Raw genomic sequence first — 21,940 nt, forward strand, 5'->3', positions numbered from 1 at the left:
CCGTTATCAACACTGCTCGATGCCAGCTGAAGGGACACACAGGCAGGCAATCCCAAAGGCCACGCTTCTCATGCCCACAACCAGTGCTCTAGTTCAGACACACCTCCCTCCCCACCTCGACTGTTACAGCTGCCTCCCCACCGCCTGTCCCCACACCGCCCTGGGCACGGCTTCCCACTGTCAGACTCCTGGGCAAAGGGCACGCACTCCACATTCACAGGCATGGTTATCTAAATCTGTACGGTTCAAAGCTACTCTTGTATAATGTCAAAGCCCAAACCTAGCCCTACAGACTGTCCTCTTCCAAATTATAAATTGGAAAGCTGGACTGCACAGAGGGGGCAGCTTTTCCAATTGGGGAGAAAAGACTGTTATTAAAAAGGAATGTCCCTTAAATGGACACCACAATACTGATGAGGACACTGAGCTGCCCGGCGCAAACACCCTTGATACACCTACAACAGCTGCGGTGATGGCTACTCACGGGCTTAGCCCAGTCGTGGGCAAACTACGGCCTGTTTGAAATGAATAAAACTAAAAAAAAAAAAGACCGTACCCTTTTATGTAATGATGTTTACTTTGAATTTATATTAGTTCACACAAACACTCCATCCATGCTTTTGTTCCGGCCCTCCGGTCCAGTTTAAGAACCCATTGTGGTCCTCGAGTCAAAAAGTTTGCCCACCCCTGGCTTAGCCCAAAAAAGACCAGGCGGGTGCAGGGAATACTTTCTCACCCTGGGCCCAAATGGCCTCAGCCCCCGAGAAATCATGTCTGTCCTCACTCCTCTCCTGAACCTGCTCTGCCTCCCACCTGCCCCAGTTCAGCGACATGGCACTGCCACCAGCACATCACCGAGCCCATCCCCCAGGCATCAGCAGAGTGACCACCTACTGCAAATCTGCCGCGATCATTTGTCCATTTGTCTGCTTCAAGTCCAACCCCATATACATGAGACAGAGAGTCTCAGCATTAACACACAAGGCCCTGTGCGATTTTTGCAACTGGCAACATTAACTTTATTTTCTACTTTTCCCACATCCCCAAACTCTGTATGCTGTATACTGCAGACATGCAAAATCCCTCCTTAAAGTGTACACCATCTCTTCTACCTCCACTCCTGCCCCCCAAGTCTACGCATCTGTAAGTCTCTTTTTTATTTTAAATGTATGTTATTGATTTTTTTACAGAGAGGAAGGAAGAGGGATAGTTAGAAACATCGATGAGAGAGAAACATCGATCAGCTGCCTCCTGCACACCCCCTACTGGGGATGTGGCCGCAACCAAGGTACATGCCCTTGACCGGAATCAAACCTGGGACCCTTCAGTCCGCAGGCCAATGCTCTATCCACTGAGCCGAACCGGTTATGGTGCATCTGTAAGTCTTGACTTTGATACCACTCATCCTGAGAAGCACTTTCTGGCCACTACAGTCTGGGTTAGTGAGATTCACTCCACCGACGTGCCACAGGATGCACCCACACAGGGATCTTTAACACACACAAAATTTGGTGATAACATCCCTGTAATGTATTAAAACCAAAGCACTTGTGTGTGTCTGTCTGTCTTTCTCCAACTATCCTGCAAGCTCAAGAGGAGAAACAACTCTTATTTATCTTTTATATTTCCAGTGTCTGATCAGGTAGGTTACTGTAAGTGTGTTACGTGATTGATTTAACTAAATGGTACAAGTAACAGCGACAACAACACATACACAGTCCTCAGTATGTGCCAGGCACTAATCTACGGGCTTTTCTCATTAAGTCATTTAAGCAAACCCCGCATAGATTCTATCTTTACGGTGAAAACACCTCTGAAGCTCAGTAAAATGGAGCTAACGTACTCCCACAATAGGGTTAAGGTTCACCTTAGCCATTTTTCAAAACCAGTGTCTCTGTGTACTTCCCCTCCCTGCTCACCAAGCTCTCTCACTTCCTGATCCTTATCGCCTATCATTACTGGTGCGACCGAGATACAGAGCCACCCACTCCTGAGGCCAGGCTAGCCCCGCGCTCTTGGCAGGAGCACTTCTTCGGGGGCGTTGCGGGCGGGTTGAAGGACCGCTCTCCCCTTTCCAGCTTTACCTCCATTTCACATTTCGTCATGAGCAAGGTCACACCGGTGGGCAACCGGATGCACACATGGTCCAGCTGAATGACGCTGAGGTCACCGTGCCACACCAAGCTCTGGAGTCCTGTGCCCGCCTTCTAGGTGGCCACAGCTTATACCATCCGGGCGAGAACTCGGTGAGAACGCGAGGAGAAACGGCCTTAGGAAAGCACACACTGTGCATTCAGAGAAGACTGTCTGTCACGAGGAGGGACATTCAAAAGAGCCTACCCTAAGGAAGGACACACAGTCAGCTGATGGGCTGAGTGACACCATCTGAAATGGCGTTGGGTGAACGCACCTAAGCTGAGATGCAGCACACAGCTAACCAGCTGCCTTTGGTGAGAAAGAGTACAGGCTTTCTAAGGAAGGCTTTATGCAAAGGGACAAAACCTACTAGGGCCTACTTATTGTAACCTACCCGATCAGACACTGGAAATACAAAGATAACTGCCCTGATTTCGTTACAAAACAGAATGTAGTAAAGCATTGATCAGCATCAGGCTGAGGATCCAATTCCAAAAAAAAAAAAAAAAAAAAGGTGTGAAAAGGACCCTATTGTGGAACTACATGCGATGAGAAGAATACGGTCAGTTAAAGAAGATGTCGGCAAATGGGAGGGAGTTCCCCTTCAGGTGGCACAAGTTAGCACAGACTCTCATCCCATCGGGGAAAGTCAACCTTGAGGCTTGAGTCATAAAGATTCACCAGATCTTTTTTGGGGACTCAAGCCAAAATGTCACAGTACAATCTTTTAGAAGAAGAGCAAAAGGTATTGAAGCGTATCCTTACAGTCTGCATGCTCCCAAGGTGTTTTTAAAAAGAAATGAACCTAATGGATGAGCTGTGGTAATTAAATACATACTAAGCTGTCAGGGTCAAGGGCGCAACGCCGGTAGAGAGAAAAGCATCAAGCCTCTCAACTTAAAGAGTTATAGGACTTTTCTCTAAGTTTTTAAACAATAAACAAGAAAATTAAAAGCTAAAGAGGCAAACTAAAAAAGAACAAGATAAAACAGTGAAAGTTGAAAAAGGATCAGTTAAGGCAACAAAAACATGATAGAGATACACCAGAAAGTGAAATTAATCCAAAAGAATAAAAATTTTAAATAAAGTCCTCAGACTAAAATAAAATTTAACAGCTCAAGTAGAATGTAGTAAAACGCAGATGACCAATTAAACTAATGAGGACAGAGAGAGACTCTGCGTGACAGACAATAAACTCGAAGGTGAACACCTGGAGACAAAGGCACGCAGCACTCCCTGGACGAGGCCCCAGGGGTCTCAGTGATGGTCTCCACGTGGCAGTCTTGGGCAGAGAGCATCTGGGTGGGATGGGGGGACAGAAGTAAGACCCTTGGCCCAACCCCTTACGCATGCCTGCCCCAGGCACAGTCAATCTTCAGGTGCTCTGAGCTGGGCACCCACACTGGCAACTCCTAAACTCCACCCACAAATTCTTCACCCCACTCTCCTAGTTGAGAAAGAAGAAGAATTGAGAAAAGAAAGAGAAAGAAGGGAAGGAGATTCTATTTCTGAACATGATTTCAATAACAAATTACTAATACTGTGTTTTTTAAGTCCGCTGAAAGTCACTGGATGGGACACCTCTAAAACAAATCATTTCATCTAAATGGTTACCTTAAGTAGCTCTCACAGCATCAAGTATTCCCTAAGTACATATGCTAAATTTTCAGGAAAGGAACAGCAAAGAAAGCTTGAAGGGTAACAGAAACCTAATCTGATTTCATTTAAAAATGTGTTATTTCAAACTCAACATGCCTCGCCATTACATTTTACAATCCAACTGCCCAAGGATGAGGAAACCGAGGGTCAACCAGGTTGCAAGAAGTTGGCGGTTCCAGGGCTGGAACCAGGACCTCTCAGGTTGCAGAGCCCACGTTTGAGCCTGGGACTGGCCCGAAGGCCTCTAACCGCAGATCTCCTCAGGAGTCACGCGCTCACCTGGCCTTTTTGGAGGTATCCTTCAGGCCTCAGGAACCTTTCCCGGTCAGTGTCTTCTGGAGCCTTCCAATAGCATTAGATACAGTGAGAACAGACAGTGGGATCCACATCACCCTCTCCCACAGAAACCCAGTCCTGAGAACAGCTCCAGTGCTGACCATGTTTTAAAGAAGAATGTTCTTAAAAGCGAAAGAGAAGGTAGAGAAAAAAGCTCTCCTGAAAGAGCGAAGTCTATTGATAATACTGAACATATTCTCGAGAAAAAACAAAAGACTCATCATGCAGTAAAGAATTAACCCTGAAAACCTAAAGGTTATTGAGTTTTATGGAATGAATTAAGATCTGCCAGAAGTTACATGGAAAAGAAGTCTAGTTAGCTAATATGTTATCTGACCACAGGAGCCCAACGTAAACATTAAGTGCTCTGGCTACATGGCACTGTAATGCAGCAGAAAGGACTGAATAAATCAGACACTGCAAGACTGATGCCAAAAGTACGCCTTTCAATGCCCCTTCCCTATAAATAGCATATTCTTCCACGTGGCAACAGTCGGGCAGACATTTGTCTGCTTGTGCCAAGTTCTAAGATGCCATTCTCATGTATGCACAGCATTCCCGTGCCCCGGGGAAGGGGACAAGGGTGGGTAACTGTGGCAGTCAGAGCCGCACTCCCTACATTCACAATGATCTTCTCCGAGTAGCCAGGTCTCTAATACAACAAGCGAGACGTGCTGCCCACCCACACTGTCATCAGGTGCTCTAGGTAGGTGGAGACTTAAGCAGAGCGAATGGTAAAACCAACAAGGAGAAAATATCACCACCCACCCTCAAAGGAGAAGCCGAGCTGCCATGAAATTACTGTGTTCCTACAGGAATCAGGGCTACATGTAAAATCAGTGTTCTAATGCAAGTTCAAGGGTGTTGTCTTTTCAATATTTAAAAAAAATATGAGGGGGACGGGATATAAAAGGTGAGGGGGTTAAGCAAAACCAACAACCAAAAAACTTAACAGACAGAAAACAGTTTAGTGATTACCAGAGGAAGAGGAGGTAGGAGGAGGTAGGAGAGGCTAAAGGAGAGAGGGTAGGAGAGAGTACAGGAAGGAGACATGGCTTGTGGTGGTGAACACACAACACAATATGGAGATGATGTATTAAAGAACTGTATTTCTGAAACCTATGTAATTTTACTAACCAATGTCACCCCGATAAATTCAATTTAAAAAAATGAACAGTGCCCTTTTTCTTAATTCACATGCTCCATTCCCCTATTTAGCATGTTTAAGCTAAAGCCACACAGACTTCTATGTAAAGGTGGCTGAAGTGAGGCCTGGCATTTCAGATGACTGATGCTCTGACGGTGGTTCCCACAAACATCCAGTGACTCAAAGGGGCCTTACCTAGGTGGAAGACAACCAGCCAAAAAATTGTATGTCTCATGGGACAAATTTTGCATTTGTACAGGACTTCATACTTTCCAAAAGCATTTTTATATAGAGACATTTTTAATAATTTTAAAAATCAGTTATGATTCCTTCTGCTCTTTAACCTTTCAATGCACCCACCATCTACTTGGCAACTCATGCCCCACCCAAAAATTCAACTTGAGACTTCAAAGGACTATGTCTCCAGAAAAATCCCCCTCAGTATCCACTGCTGCCCATGGCCTCCTCACCTCTCAGCTTTCGTTTGATGGGTACAGTGAGAGTAGAAAGTGGGATCTACATCACCCTCTCCCACAGAAACCAAAGTGGCTGCAGGCCACTGCTTTGAAGTCACTGAAGCTCTGGGGGACCAGCGGAAGCGAATTTCCAGCAGGCCAGTGTGGTCCACTCAGCAACCAGCCCAGAGCATGAGTTAGCAGAACTCACTTTTCAGGGTCAATGTGGTTACCCATTCTCTTCCCCCTACTGAGTATAAACTGAACCACCAAAGTCAAGGCTATCAGGGTCTCTACTAAAAAGGGGCTGTCGCTCTTCCCTCCCTGCTCATTCTGCCAATTTAAGACAAATCAGATAGACGAAGGACCGTCACTGGCAATGGAAACATTGAGGTGGTTAGCCTGAAGGAAAGAAGGATCTGGGATTTAAAAGATTTGACGGTCCATTTGTCAAAGAGAAGATAACCTTTGAGACCAGCTGAAAAGAGGTCACCTGGTCCCATCTCTGACCTGGTGCTCTCACTTGATTAACTGGAGACAGGGCAGGGCAGTGGGCAGAGAGACGCACAACGCTCTATCTTCCTTGTTCCTCTCCAACACCAAAAGGACTCAAAAGTCCACCTTGTGACCACATGTTACAGAAATCTACACCCTCTTGTGCAGGCAGTGTCCAAAATATTTAATTCCATCTTTCCAACTATCTCAAGTCTTGGGTCAAGACTAAATCATAGCATGGGAGTAAAAGAAACAACAAGAAACTAAAAAGAAGAAAAACGGTTGGTTTAATTTGCTTTATCCCCTATGTACCTGATGAGAGATATCTATCTGGGTTTTTCTACTTATTGACAAAACTAATGTAATGGTGTGCTTCTGTGTCTAATCTCTCTGGAAAAATTTTACTTGTGTAAGAGCACACCATAAAAATATGGATTAGTTTACCAAAATATCCCACCATTGGGCTTGCTGGCTGAAGAAAAATATTTCTTGGGTAAAATGCTGCTACTCTCTTAGATCATCACTGAGAAAACAGCCTCTGAAAAGCTAGGTGACTCAGAAGAAAGCTGCCACATAAATACTAATGATAATGATAGGGTGGTTTGCAAAACGTATACTTTACATGTTTTTGGTACTTAATATGTGTTTTTAAAAAAACAAGACCAGTATGTTTATTTTTCAGTTTAAAATAAAGTATTTCACTCTTAATTGAGAAATAGCATTTGAGCTTTCGACTACCTTTAACAACAGGACGTGTCCCTAGAGACTGCATCAGAAGCAATTCTCCACGGCTCCGTGTGACGGACGCTTCAGTAGTCAAGTCACAACCTTTGGCCATGTTCCCTTCTGTATGTCTACTCAAAGGGCCTTTATAGAGCTAAATGGACCACTAAGTCCTTCAAGAGTCGTTGAAAGGAAGCACTTCCTCCAAGTTCTTTTTCATTTCACAAGGGCTAGCACACACCACAGAAAACGCATTGAAAAGAAGTCCGCAAATGCCCGTCTTTCAGCTCCGCAAACCCCTCCAGATGCAAAATGGCATCCTCTCAGCCCACAGATGTCTTCGCTTTTATTTTCCATATTAACTGCCAATATCTGAAAGCTAGAAGGACACCCGGGGAGAGCACCAGAAAAAACAGGTAGAAAAACATATATTTAACAAAGGAAAGGTACAGTGGGGAAAAGGAATGTTTCTGATAGAAAAGAAGAATGTGGCCGTCTGCCTCATCACTATGACCTCAAACAGCTTTTCCTGAAATGCTGAACTCCTTTTTCTATCTCACTCCCATTCTATGTTACAGCTTCTGGGCAAATTGTTAGGTTCTCCTACACAGGCAAGAAAAATGGAATTATGTTTTGGTTGCCAAAAGGCCAGTTCTGGGAAGGGCCACAAATTCAAGCCTCTGCTACTTTATGGAATGAGGAGGGATGACAGCTGGTGAGGAGGGCACCATAAAAGCACACAAGAACATCAGCCCCATGGACAACAGCCACCCTTTCTTACGGCCTTCACTACTGAGAGTGTGCGAATGACACAGAACAAGCTCTCTCCCTGCCACAGACACGATGCAGAGAGCACCGGCCCACCCGTGGGTCACTTCCATCACCACTGCTCACTGGGCCGAGCAGGGGAGGTGAGAGTGGTCCTGTAACCGCATTTCTCATTCCACTTCTGTTTATTCCCTCTATTGGAGCCCTCTGTAGGAAAATTATTTTCTGTATAAACAAATTCATCAAGTTAACTTATTCAAGGATGGAAATAACGGGTATCACATAACATTTTGCCAAACAAAATTGTCACTGCTGTATTCCAGTGCTTAAAAGCAGACTGCTATGGCAATTCAACCCCAGTACTAATATAACCCAAACCCCCTATTACCTTCATCACTGCATATTCAATTTACATAATTACCCTGCTATGCTATTCAGAATTTACATGTAGTTGTATGCATTCTACTTATCCCTGCTTCAGGATGCTATTTCCTTTCCAGACATAGCAGAACAATGAGATCACAATTCAACATACTCAATTCATCTCACCAATAGAAATCCTGTAACTCAAACAAAGTATTGGCTTGGTTAATCTCTATTTGATGACCATATTCTTGGATAGGCATCCCCATAGATAACAGGAAAGCCTCTCAGGAATGTCCTCACCATGATTCACCATAAATCAGCAAGTGCCTAGAAGAGACAGTCACCAGGGCCAACAGAGGTGCCACAAGCTCTCTCGGTGGCCCCTCAGCGTGGCCTCGTGAGCGTCTGGGCTACATTACATTACCTTCCTTTTCACTTGCATGTCTCCATACTCAACAGAAGTGTTCCACTCAAGTATTTTCATACCACTTGGGCAAAAATGTATTGGAGGCATCGACTGAGACTACTAATCAGAAACAACAGTGGGGAAAACAACTACTTAGACTTTCTTCTTAAGAGAAAATAATCGCATGCCCTTCCTCCTACCAAAAGTGTGTGGCTAGTGCAAAGCCATTTCTCTGATTCAGCAACGCCAACATCCTCCTCTGCATAGACAGCCCGAACTTCACACGGGCAGCTGAAAGCATGCAGAAGAGGACTATGCTGAAGGCTCCTCTAGCCGAAGAAGACAGGTCTGTACCTGCACCAAGTCCTAGCACTCACTGGACTTAAAGCCCCAAGTTCCTAAGAGTAGTTTAGCTGTTGGGAAAATTTTAACAAGTTTCATTGTTGAAGACAGCAATATAATATCTGTCCCAATGTATTCTAGGGTGTGCTAAAGTATGTTTTTAAAGAGAGGGCCAGTTCTCTGTAGACTAAGAGCTTGAAAGAATATACTTAGAAATTTATGACCAGATCCACAATATAGTGGGTTTTTCTTTTCTTGCTTATCAGTCTTTACCATCAGATGATAGGTTCAAAAAATTAAGATAGAAACTGAAGCCAGATACATCTTGAGGCTTAAACTAGTCTTGGTGTTATATTTTCTGAGCTCTCAAAAGCTTCCTTATAACACAGACTCTTACATTTTAAGTCTAAAAAAACACAAAACTCTTTTTAGATTTTGCTGCACATGCTTTCTCTCCTACCAAAAGCACAATACTTAGATTTAAGCAACTGTATTATTTTTAAAACCCTTCATAAGTCATACTGAAATTCTAGCCAAGTCCTCCTCATTCAGATCCCTAACATTAACACATTACCTACAAATAGCAACTACTTAATGAATTATCTCTCTATAATACATTGTGAGTTTAGAAGAGTGCTCATAAGGAGAAAATAATAATGGTTTTCAATTAAGATACCACATAGTGAGGCATCAAAGATTCCTAAGTAAATGCAAATATTAAGTTGCCTACAAGATTGAGTTATTGAATATAATTTCAGTTCTTTTAACACCATAAAAAGTACTGATGGCAAAGATTTTTAAATAGCTATGATTCAAACTTTCAAAACACTACAGAATAATTATTGGGGGTTGTTTAGATATTTTCAGCAGGAAGTTGAAAACCCAAGTTTGTTCTTTCGCTTTGCAGCATCTATACAGAGTCACAGAAACAACCTCCTCTCTCTGTGTGCCTGCCCATGCACACACAGCAAAGCCTACCAGAGAAGGCTTTGAGCGAGCTCAAAAAGTTCCATCAGGCACGTCAGTCGCAGAACTGAGCATGCATATATGCACATGGGGGAGGCGGGGGAGCGTGTTTTCTAATGGAGTTTGCAAACAGGTTCAGATTAACCAGGTCTGACCAAAACTTACATCTGGAAACTATATTTTCTAACATGAGCCATATTCTGAAAAATAGATTCAGATGTTTGGAACTGGTTCAGAACAGTTGTAAGAAATGTTCAGTACAAATGAAAAAAATTAGTCTTCAATGTCTTCTCCTCTCAACTTTTCTTACTCAGTAAATATGCCTTCTGGGGGGTCAGAGAGCTGGCGGGGGAAGTAAGAAGAGGAAGTACGGCGAGGAGAAGGCTACTTCCTGGAACCCAAACTTCATGCTAGCCTCGCATGCGTATCAGGTGGGTACCTGCCATTTGATTTCCCCCGTGTTGCCACGAGGATGTCAACACTGCCCCTGGAAGCCTTACTCCACCAAGTGGAAGGAATTCATTCTCCCGTTTCAGCTTTTGGGAATCGGGGCTGAAAAGTTTTGCGAAATAGAGTGACCTGTCTTGCTTCTACAATCCTTCCTTCCGTGTTTTGCACTGTCACCAACAATGGGGTTATTGCTCTATATTTACAAATAATTATGCTGGCAACTTGGTTCTGTGTGTTAAATTAAAAACAAAAAAATGTTCACAAAAATACAAGGAAGTCGTTTTAAAATACTAAGTTCTACCTGAAGTCTAAAATGTATTATCCAAATTCAGTAGTTCATAGTAACGGAGTCCCAAATTTATAATGCATAAAACCATTAACTTTTTGGAGTGGGCGTCAGAGAAAGAAACTCCACAATGATCATGACCATCGAGGTGCTCCCTCCTCCCTCTCCCCAGCCCCGACTCAGAGGCTGCTCATGCTGGAGCTGTGTTTGCTGGTGCTGCTGGGCACGGCCTACCTGGACTTTTTGCTGGACTTGGGTTTTGGCGTGGCAGTTTTTGCTTTCTTTTCCTTTGGCTCTTTGGGAATCTTAGGGGCTTTTGGGGTCTTGGGTTCCTTGGGCTCTTTTTTCTCCTTGGGTTCTTTCAGTTCCTTCGGGTCTTTTTTTGCCTTCGGCCTTTTCTTTTTCTTTTTCTCTTCTTGAGACCCATCTAGTGAATTCCTATTTAGTTCTTGGTTATCAACCCCACCAGGGAAGTCCTCTTTACCAAAACTTTTACTGGGATCCTCTGCAACAATGTGGTTGTTTTTCTTCTTCTTCTTCTTTTGCTGTGGCTGCTGCTCTATGGATGGCAGGTAATCCTCACTCTTCACTAGCTGGGTGTTCGGTCCACTAACCTGAGTCATATCCGGCACGGGTTTCTCTAGAAAGGGCTCCGATGGAGAATGCTAAGAGACACAAATAGGAATTGAAATTAGCATATCATTCTTCGTAGTGAAGAAAGGAACTGAAAGTTACAGGCCGGTGTTTCTAAAACATACTCTATACTCAAGGTAGCACACATTTTACCAACTGTATGTTGTAAAATGTATCATTTTCTCTCATCCAAACAACAAACAAACAAAAACACATATTTTTTTGAACAAGAAAGCTTTTAAATAAGCAGAGTGAAAAGGGGCAACTTAATAATACGGTAAAAAATTATTTCAGGAAGAAAAAAATTCTCATTCAGCTAAAGACATTGTCCATTTGCTAAGCAGCCTGTATGAAAAATGATGAATGACAAAACAGTAGCAAAAACCAAACTATACAGGATGAATTGAAGTGAAATCCTTTTCCCCATGCGGGAATAGGAACTCAAAAGATACCCAATTAAGCCACTTTAAAAAAGAACAAGTGTACCGAGTGGGCACGGCAAGATTCAGGGCCTGTGGAAGCTTAAAGTCAACGTGTGAACACATCAATCTTAAACAGTGCAGGTCATTTCTGGTCTAAATAATATGAAAATGCCAAATTAAAAGCACAAGTCTTCAAGTTGGTTACATTTCTTGTACTAATATGAAGTGCAGATAGTGTTTTTCATAAATTATTACGTTTTACATTTCCAAATTTAATTGAGGGAGAGAGAAACCAAATAGTCCTTGCAGCATGCCTTGTAGGAGATGGCATTCACTAGGTGTTTGCCCAAGATGGTCAGAAATACCACTGAGAAGGCCAGCAACTGGGATGGGATGCTCAGCGATCGGCTGAGATCAGAGTCAGGGACTCCACCTGGCAGTCAGGATGCAAACCAGGCAGGGTCAGTGTCACCCCCCCGGTCTGGCATGACATCTCATGAACCCTGACATTCCAATGTTTTCAGGGGTTGGACTGCCACTCACTTTCTGCCCTTTCCATACATTCTCCAGACACTCAATAGTAACTATAATGTAAATAATAATGCCTGCTAGCCTTTACTAAACAACCTGACTATATGCTAAACATGTGCTGAGTACGCTACACCCCTGACACCATTCAATCCCCACACCAGCCCCCAGAGCTAGGGATGGACACTGACACGCTAAGATGCAGTAACGAGCTACGGTCGGTAAGTGACAGAACTGAGGCTGACATCAGAGCTGACGGCTGCAGAGCCCACACCCATCGCCACAGCACCTCCAAAAGAGGAGGATGCCAGGCAGTCCGGGTCCCGGTCTGCAGAGGACTCGAGAGTAACTCAGAAGTTAAGTTTTACCGTCAGCAAGTACTGTAAATCAGATTCCAATACGGTGCGGCCTTGACTTACGAGTGTCCCGACTAACGAGTTTTTTGCGACACCAGCGATCTCTCGGCCAATTTTTTGCATTGAGTTGATAGAGTAATTTGAGTTAACGAGCTTGGTCTCAGAACGAATTAAACTCGTAAGTCAAGGCCCCACTGTACAACTAACTCTTATTGAGCATCTATTGCATGCCATGTACTGCACTGGGTACTTGTAGGATGAGTTCACCTGAGTCTCAGAAGGAAGATGTGATCATTTCCCCCACCTTTCAGAAAGGAAGTCCAGTCCGAGCAGGTTGTGTGACCACCTGAGGCCACACGGCAGGGAACAGAGCAGAGATCTGAGACTAGGTTTCCTAAATCCAGACTCTGCCCATCCCTGAAATCGGACACAAGGGTATCCTTTTGGGAAAGGCTCCACAGGTTCCACTGGATTTTTCCAAAGAGTTTGGTGACCTAAAATCACTTTTTTAAAAAGTCACTACCTGAGAAAAAGTAGTTACACTGTTTCCATTAAAACCTACCATGGTTATTAAAGAAATCTATATTCAGTTCTCCATCTGCACAAGTACGGGAGAAGGAGCCGGGAACTGTGAGGTAAGAGAGAAAAATTCTAGTCTTGGGCACTGCCGCTCGCTCTATTCTCGGGGAAATCATTGCAGTCATCTGGGGCTCACTTTCTTCAACTGCAAAATGGAGGATTTGGGTCAGATGGAGTCCGAAGTCCTTTCCAAAATCCTCTGGTATTAGAAGAACTTAAAACACACAGTGCCCTTTCGTCGTCATACTGAGAGAGAGTGAGCCTCAAAGAGTGAGGGCATGGAAGGGGAGAGAGCAGCAAGGGCACAGGTTTGAGAAGAACACGCGGCTGTAAGGCCACAGGAGCAGGGTCCCTGCGGGGACAGCACAGCCAACCAGCCCTGAGTGAGGAAAGCACCCTGCCCTCGGTTCTCCCCTCACAGGCATCGGAGGAAAAGTCCACCGAGGCGTTGTCCAAAGTGTCGTTACCTGAGGACTCACGGAAATCTGAGTGAACTGCTTTATTCAAGCTGAAGTTGAATTCATTGCTCCATATTACCTTCTAATGTAGATCAAAGGAAAAAGCCCTATCCTATCCTATCCTATCCTATCCTCTATAATAAAGAGCCAATATGCTAATTAGTCCGAACAGCCGAATGACCTTCCGGACGGAGCCAGGGCTGCGAGGGCTGAGTCCCTTGCACAAATTTCGTGCTTCGGGCCTCTAGCTTTTTTTCTAAGGGACACAGAGATCAAACTTATTTGGGACAAGCTACTTTTCAGGAAATGGAAGAAAAAGTATTTCCTAGAAAGGGAAGGAGAGAGAAAAGTCTACCAGTAAAGAATGCACAGAGCTTAGAAGGGTGAATTAATTCCGGGTTTGTGTACCTGTCTATAATCTGCCTGGCACTGGCTCCTGTAGCAAAGTGCCGGCTTCTAGAGAGAGATGCCTGGTACACATTTCTAAATTAGAAAAAGCATAAAATACCAAATATAAAATGACTGAAAATTTATTTACACACTTTAGCATACAAATTATTTAGATGCTCCCTTCAGTAATAAATGAAGCCATAAATTAGTACCCCTGAAAAAATTCAATCTTTCATAAGGAGGAGGAAATGTAAAGATTAAATACAAAAAATTATTAATCCTGTTTGATATGCAGCACAATTACGTTTTCGGGTGAAAAAGGTGTTCAGAAATATTATAGTGTTTACCAGACCTACGTCTCCTGGAACCTTTTAGAGAAAAGCTGTTTTTGTAAACATTTAACAAAGAACAGATGGCCTGCCTTAATCATGTGGGGAGGGGGGGGGGCGCCTGGAGCTCACAGTAATACCCTGACAAAGTCTCCCGGCCCAGCCGTGTCCTGCCCCCACCCGCTCATGGTACATTCTCTAATGCTATTTAATTTTACAGTGGATATTTTCCCATCAATTCCCACTGTCTGACAGATAATCAATGCCATTAGCATCTGATATTACCATATAGGGCATTCTTAAAACCCCTCATTCGTTAGAGCAAATGTGGAGAATGTTGGATACCAAAGGTATTTTTAAATACACCCTAAAGGACTTTCTGCTTAAAATATTTTCTATCATACATCAATATGACTGCTGGAATAGTATGGAATATATAAGGACTATGCCATGAACTCTTAGAACTAAAACAGAATGACTGATACTTAAACTATAAATGACAATGATCCAAGATATATATGTTGTCAAAAATATTACCATAAACTAAAGGTAATTGTTTTTATGCTTAACTCCAGTTTTCATAACATATAAATTAGACAAATACACAAAACTTATATAAAACAGCAGAAGAGACGGGATGCACATGTAACCAAGGGAGAGCTGTGGCAAGGGCAATCCTTCTGCTACCTTCAAGCGAAGGTGGCTCAGCATGCTCAGGGGCATGAGGAGAGTAAGGCGAAACTTTTCCTCCACCATTCGTCAGCCTTTGCTGATTCAATCTTACTTAATCATGTTGTGGCTTCATATTCTCCAAGCCTCTACCTGTTAGCGTTGTCGAGTAACACAGGTGAGCAACATAGCACTACTGGGGTGCAATGTTTCCCACATGCACAATCTCTGCAAACTAACATTTTGCAACAGAGGACACCTACGGACAAACATTTTGTTTACTGAGTGATACAAACAATCTAAAATCAAAATACTACTTTATGATAAAGAAAAGATGGTACAGCCCTAGCCAATGTTGCTCAGTGGCTAGAGCATCGACCTGCAGACTGAAGGGTCCTGGGTTTGATTCCAGGCAAGGGCATGTACCTCAGTTGCAGGCTCCCAGCCCTGGTCAGGGGCATGCGGAAGGCAACCCATCGATGTGTCTCTCTCACATCGGTGTTTCTCTCTGTCTCTCCCTCTCCCTTCCACTATCTCTAAAAATCAATGGAAAAAAATATCCTCGGGTGAGGATTTAAAAAAGAAAGATACTATCAACTGAACAAGAGCAAGATGGCCCTCCTGGGAGACACGTCCCTCTCCATAAACTGAGCTCAGAGAACCTAAGGTTCTGGTGCAGAAGGGGCAGACCAATTAAGACCCATGGAGCAATAAATACAACACACGGAACTGGGATTTAAATGATTTGTAAAAATATAAATATTAAGGACTCATTTAAGATTGAAACTTTTTTAAATGGCTTTGGAGACACATTGCTGTTGCTGGCATTCTTCACTCCTATTTTTTCCAACATAGGCGAGGTTCCTGGTCCCTTGACACTCTTTTAAGAACGAATTCCAGTATGAGCACTGAAGCTCCATTGTCAGTGTGAGGGGACAAGGGTTCAGGAAGTCCTGTTGGGATTTTAACACCCTTTTCTTGTCAATGACGTTGATAAAAAGAAGGTGCACTCAATATGTGGTGCCCAATTCATTTACTCATTCAACAAATATTTGAGATTTAACAGTGATCTAGGCAGCCACAGGGGCTGCCAGGTGGGCGCAGAGCACCTGACCCAGCTGACCCTGAGGAGGCTTCCTGAAAACAGTCAGCCAGGTGCCGGCCTGGGGTCCCTGCATGGGCCCAGCCTTGAATGAATCATGCCTGAAATGAACCATGACCGAGATTGGATGACTGAGGGCATAAAAATGCACTACAAGCAAGCTTTTAAAGCCGTCTTTGTGGGGGATTAGATCAAAATGAGCAGACATTAAACAGTCAACTAAAATAATTTTTAACTTTGATATAAAATAAGCATAAAAATATTCTTGAGAATCAAGGGTTGGAATATTTTCTGCTTGGCTAATTTTGGTGTTAGAGTCAGGGCCTCAAGTTCAAGCCTTTTATATTAGTTTTATTCAGCTTATTCTTAACCATTTCTAGAAAAAATTATTTAATGAATGAGTACATTTATGAACCAAATAAACAACTGAACAATATTGGATTGTTGGTCATACAAATTAATTAAGAAGGTAAAATGTACAGAACAACTTTTTAGGTTTAGAGTATTAAAAGCTGTTACAGCCCTAGCTGATTTGGCTCAGTGGATAGAACACTGGCCTGTGGACTAAAGGGTCCAGGGTTCGATTCCAGTCAAGGGCACATGCCCAGGTTGTGGGCTTGATCCCTGGCGGGGGGGGGGGGGGGATGTGCAGGAGGCAACCAATCAATGATTGTCTCTCATCATTGATGTTTCTCTTCCTCTCCCTTCCTCTCTGAAATCAGTAAAAATATATATTTTTTTAAAAGCTGTTACACAAAAAGAAGACTCAGGTTATATGGGTTTAGAAATTTCTGGGCTGAACAAAATAAAATGGTCTTTTTTACTGCAAGCCCTTTCTGCACGCTGAGGGGAGCTGGTACACAGTGTGTCCTAAAGGTGTTTATTGGCAGCATCCCTTTTTTCCAAGACTATCTTGAATGGAAGTGTTAAAATATACTTTGAATTCTACTGATACAAGCCAAAGCAGGGCCAAGTCATCTGCTCCTGTGGGATGGGGTAAGTATGTGTGTGTATATGTGTGTGTATGTGTGCACGTGTGCGTGAGCACCCATCCCTCAAATTAGTGGTTATCAAATGTTTTATAAGATAGCATATGACTGTATGAACAAATGTAATGTTATATGAAAAGCACTTAAACAGAACACTGCATTGGCAGGTTCTTTTATGCGCAATTAAGTCACTGGTAGGAATAAAATAGGAATAGTGGTATAATCATATAAAGATGACATATAATTTCTGTTATATATACAGTCAAGATAATTACCAAGTTAAATAAAGTGACTGTTGAAATATCATAACATAATATTTTATCTTTGCCTGTAACTCAGAATCATTACATTTTAGAATTAATTTTTTTTAAATTACTGATGAAATACATAGCTCATTGAAAAACCATCCGAAGGCCTTTTGAACCTCTGATTTTCCACTTGTGTGTTTAAATTGTCCTCGGAATAGATCTGCCATTCAAGCAAAATCTTAAACAGCTACAAATTAACATGAGTCGCTTTCATGGCATCTAAAATATAAACATTCTGAATTAGTAGAGTCCAAAATAATGAACTAAGTGGTTAGGTTAAATTTAATGTTACATAGTTTCACATCAGATATTGAGTACTGACCATTAGGAGTGAAACTCTACTATAGGAATTGTCACAAATAGCATATTTTGAGTAATTGTGCAATATATATATATTAGAGGCCCAGGTGCACAAAATTCGTGCATGGGAGGCGGGGGTCGGGGGCGTCCCTCAGCCCAGCCTGTGCCCTCTCACAATCCGGGACCCCTCGGCTAGGGTCCCTAGGCCTGGCCATCAATCAGGGCCTATCAGGGCTTTCTTCCCCCACCCACCCACTGCTGCTGGCTGCTGGCAGCTGGCCACGCCCTCACCACTGCCACTGCTTACCATCTGTGCAGTGCTGCCCCCCCTCTCCTGCCACCAGTCGCCTCCTTCTGCGGGCGATAGGCATGGGGTGCAATTGCTTGGCTGGCCTGGGCCTCCCGCTGTGGAGTGATCGCGGGCCAGCCCCGCACACCCGCCACAGTGTCCCTGGCTGGTGGCCTGGGCCTCCCTCTGTGGGGCTATCGATCACAGAACCCTCAAATTGATCGCCCTGCAGAGGGAGGCCTTGCCCACCCTGACGCAGCGCCACCTACCTGGTAGTCTCGGTCGCCCTCTTTGGGGCAATCGTGGAGCCCCCCCCCCCATTGATCACCCCTCTTTAGGGCAATTGTGGGGCGATAGCGGGGTGCCCGACCAATCACATCGCACCTCCCTTGGCTGGCCTGGTGCCAGTGCGTGTCATAGCATGGTCGTCCAGAAGGTTGTCCAGATGGTTGTTCTGCTGTTGGGTCTTTTGGTCAATTTGCATATTATGCTTTTATTATTATAGATAGATGATAGATAAATGATAGATAATTGATTTTTCGAGAGAGAGGAAGGGAGAGGGAGAGAAAGAGAAACATTGATGTGAGAGCTCACAACCTAGGCATGTGCCCTGACCAGGAATTGATCCAACAACTTTTTGGTGCACAGAAGGACGCCCAACCAACTGAGCCACACCAGCTAGGGCCACAAATAGCATTTTTAATGGGTAAAACACTGTGTTGTGGTGTTCTTTTTACAATCAGATTGACTAGAATAACACAGCAGTGGAACTCCACCAATGTTAACCCCTTTCTAAGTGTCTGAGGAATCCTATGTGGACTTGTGCTGTACACTGACCAGGCTGTCACACGCTGCTGTGGCGCCTGCAAGGCTGCCTCCAGCCTGGCCCCTCGGGGTGACGGAGAAAAGGGTACAGGGTGCAGCCTGGTGTTCGGGCAGAGGCAGCACCGGGACTGCCATCCTGGGACACTGGACTGAATGTGCTGTGTGCTCTGCTAAGCATCTTACTTATCTCCCAAGTCCCTATAACAACCCCATGAGGTGGGTGAGGTGCACTGCTTTTAAAAATGATGCTTTAAGACGAACTTACCCAAAGTTACACAGCCAGAAAATGGCAAACCCGAGATTCTAACCCAGATGTGGCTGCAAAGCCAGCGTGAAGGTGACCGTGGCCCACGCGTGGCTGCAGAGGGGCGGCGGGGAGGTCTCCAAGCCCGGTTGTGACCACAGCACAAGCCTGGGGAGCCACTTGCTGTCCTTCTCCACCCACAAAGGTCTTAGTTCTAAGACCTTAACCCTAATCCACAGGCTAAAATGCCTTTTAATTTAATGCAGTTTTAGAATTTTTGCCTTCAAAGTGTTAGAATTCTAGTTTAATTTCAAACTAAAGCTGTAGAGAACCACTAACTTTTCTCCCAAAGATAAAAATTAAGAACTGAAATTCGCATTATACTTTGCAGCTAACAAGCATCACCCAATTTGAATCTCAAAATCACCCTGTTGGATAAAAACTGAATTCAATTCAATCAACCTGCTTTGTGTCCCAGGAACTGAACTGAGTCTTCCAAAACCAGGAACAGGTTAAAAATAAAATAAAATTTTAAAAAAAAGGTAATCCCATTGCCTGCTCTCCCTTAAAAACTCTCCCAAAACCACATTTTTAAAATAAAACCAGCTTATATGACTTTTAATCCAATCTACTATATTTCAAGAAATCTAATGCAGTTCTTTTCTCCAGTTTGGTAACAGGTGATTCTACTTCCTAGGAAAAGCACCAGGCGAAGTAGCAGGTTTGCATTTAAGGACCATGTCACTGCAATAATGTGTCTACACACACACACACACACACACACACACACACACGCACACACACACCCCACACATGCACACCTAGGGCACAGAACTGATGTTAAACTCAACATACTTTGGGTGTATCTCCAGTGCTCCATAAATGCTTGGGGAAATTAGCTTAATTGTTTATATAAGACGTAAATTGTACTTTTACATGTGCTAGTTTTTGAAAAAGGGTATGCAAGTAATCAGACTGTGTTCCTGGCCTTGAGAACCATTTCCTGAAGTGCTTTTAATTGAGGGGAAAACACGTAGAGGGAGCAATAGAGCCTGGCTTCTCTGCGCAGAGGAGAAACAGAAACCACCACAAGCTGGATACAATTCAAGTCTACTGCAGTGATGGCGAATAACTGCTTAGGCCTCCTTGTCCATGGGGGTGCGGGGGGGGGGGGGAGTAGCCCCCAGGACACAGCAGGGCTGCTGAGAGACTACACCCATTCTCCTCCAACAGCACCCCCTTCCCCCCCCCACCGAAAAAAAATGCAAGGTCTGCACCATGGACATCATGGCATCTCTAACTGACAATAAGCAAACCGAACCATAAACCCATTAGAGGAGTCTCGGATACAGTCAGTCACACTTCACTCTCTTGTTCCAAATCACCAAGTGCTGTACGTTCAACCAAACATAACTTTCTAAAAGTAAAAATTTAAAAAAATATATGAATAGGCTCAGGGACCGTAACAAAGTTAGTTTCCCTATCTCTCCCTTCCCTTCCTTCTTACTTTTCTTCACCACCTTGCATATAGTGCTCCCGTAGTTGGCTCACTCTAAGGGCCCAACTCTCAGTGCACTTGCTTATTTCAAGTTAGCTCTTAGGTCCACATTGTTCTCGAAGAAGTGTGTGGAGGCTTGAATTTGGCAGCAGCCATCTAGACCTGAAACTACCCAGCTGACTAGGAATCAAACTCAGCAAAACACAAAACATCAGTGCTTCTGGGCTGGCCAAAATGTTTTGCATAAATAGAACCATTGAAAGACAGTAAAGACAAAGACCAAACTTACATACTAAAAAGTTCAATTCAAAAATTCTTTGCTGTACACTTACATTGTATTTTGCTATCACTATTATACCCTGTAGCATGTTTGAGCCCTAAATTGGAAAGGTAAAATGTCTGAAGTTTGGCTCTGGAAAAGCAATTTATAGCAAGTTTTTGCATTTAGGTGTCTACTACCCTATAAACGTCAATATTAAAAGCAACTCACTATGTTATTCCTAGGAATTTAAAAAGTCAGACTTCAATAGACTGAAAGGAAGGTGTGTCTTTACCTAACACTGACCAACCCCAGAGGTTTGTGTAGAAATGGGAATAGAACAATCTTGGAGTGGTGGGGGGAGATCAATTTCCAAGGAGCTTAATGATGAAGCTAATTTACACACTCTAGGCAAGTTTTCAGAGATTGTGAGTTTAGCAAATTTAGTTGGCAAGAAATGCTTACTGCTTACTTTGGTCTTATTAAAAACTCACCCACATCTTGTAGGAGGTAGAATTCTACGGGGGCCTCATGCTCTCCTCCTCCTGACTGCGGGGGGACCTGTGCCTTCTGGCAACAGAGCATGGCAGAGGTGGAAGAATTTCACAGGGGGGTAAGGTCCCAAATCAGTTGGTTCTGAGTTCCTCGAAGGGGAGATTCTCCGGGGTGGGCCTGACCTACCAGGGGAAGTGTGTAAAGGGGGGCAGGCTCCCCCTGAGGGTCAGAGACTATTGACCATAAGGGGAAACCCACCAGGTGAGAACTGCAAGGAGCCTTGAGAAGCAGAGGGCAGGGTGGCGGGTGCAAGAACTGAAGCCCCAATCCCAGAGCAGCCAGACATGAAATCCGTCAACAACCCAAATGGAGGTGGAAGCAGGTCCTTCCCCCCAGTCAGAACGCCAGGCGAGAAGGCAATCCTGACACCTGAAAACAGCCGTCTTAGACGCGGCGTCTAAGCAGAGGACCCTGAGAAGCTGTGCTCAGGCCCCGGCTTGCAGAACCTGAGAGATGCTGTGTTTAGCCATGAAAGTTGTCATGTAACAATAAGCAACCGACACATACGGCAGCGTCCTCTGCCACTCTCATCTGAAACGTTTTCCGTCTTTCCCCACCCAGGATGCCCTTCCTGAGCCGGACTTGTGTCCTTCCACATGAACACAGCCCGGGGCGTCCCTGGACCTCGGTGCTGCTGCTGCTGCTGACGGTAACGCCAGCACTGCTCCGGGG

General features: G+C 44.1%; 1 protein-coding gene across 5 annotated transcripts in view; it reads right to left on the minus strand.

Annotated features, from left to right (window-relative positions):
* CHD7 (chromodomain helicase DNA binding protein 7) overlaps positions 1-21,940 on the minus strand; it is a 183,428-nt gene that overhangs the window by 69,164 nt on the left and 92,324 nt on the right. For all 5 annotated transcript variants that reach the window (XM_059673112.1, XM_059673114.1, XM_059673110.1 and 2 more), the window contains exon 3: positions 10,770-11,200. In XM_059673112.1, coding sequence (XP_059529095.1) covers positions 10,770-11,200 — 431 coding nt within the window. The remainder of the gene's footprint in view (positions 1-10,769; positions 11,201-21,940) is intronic.

This window comes from Myotis daubentonii, chromosome 17, assembly GCF_963259705.1.
Source record: "Myotis daubentonii chromosome 17, mMyoDau2.1, whole genome shotgun sequence".
NCBI classification, from domain to species: domain Eukaryota; kingdom Metazoa; phylum Chordata; class Mammalia; order Chiroptera; family Vespertilionidae; genus Myotis; species Myotis daubentonii.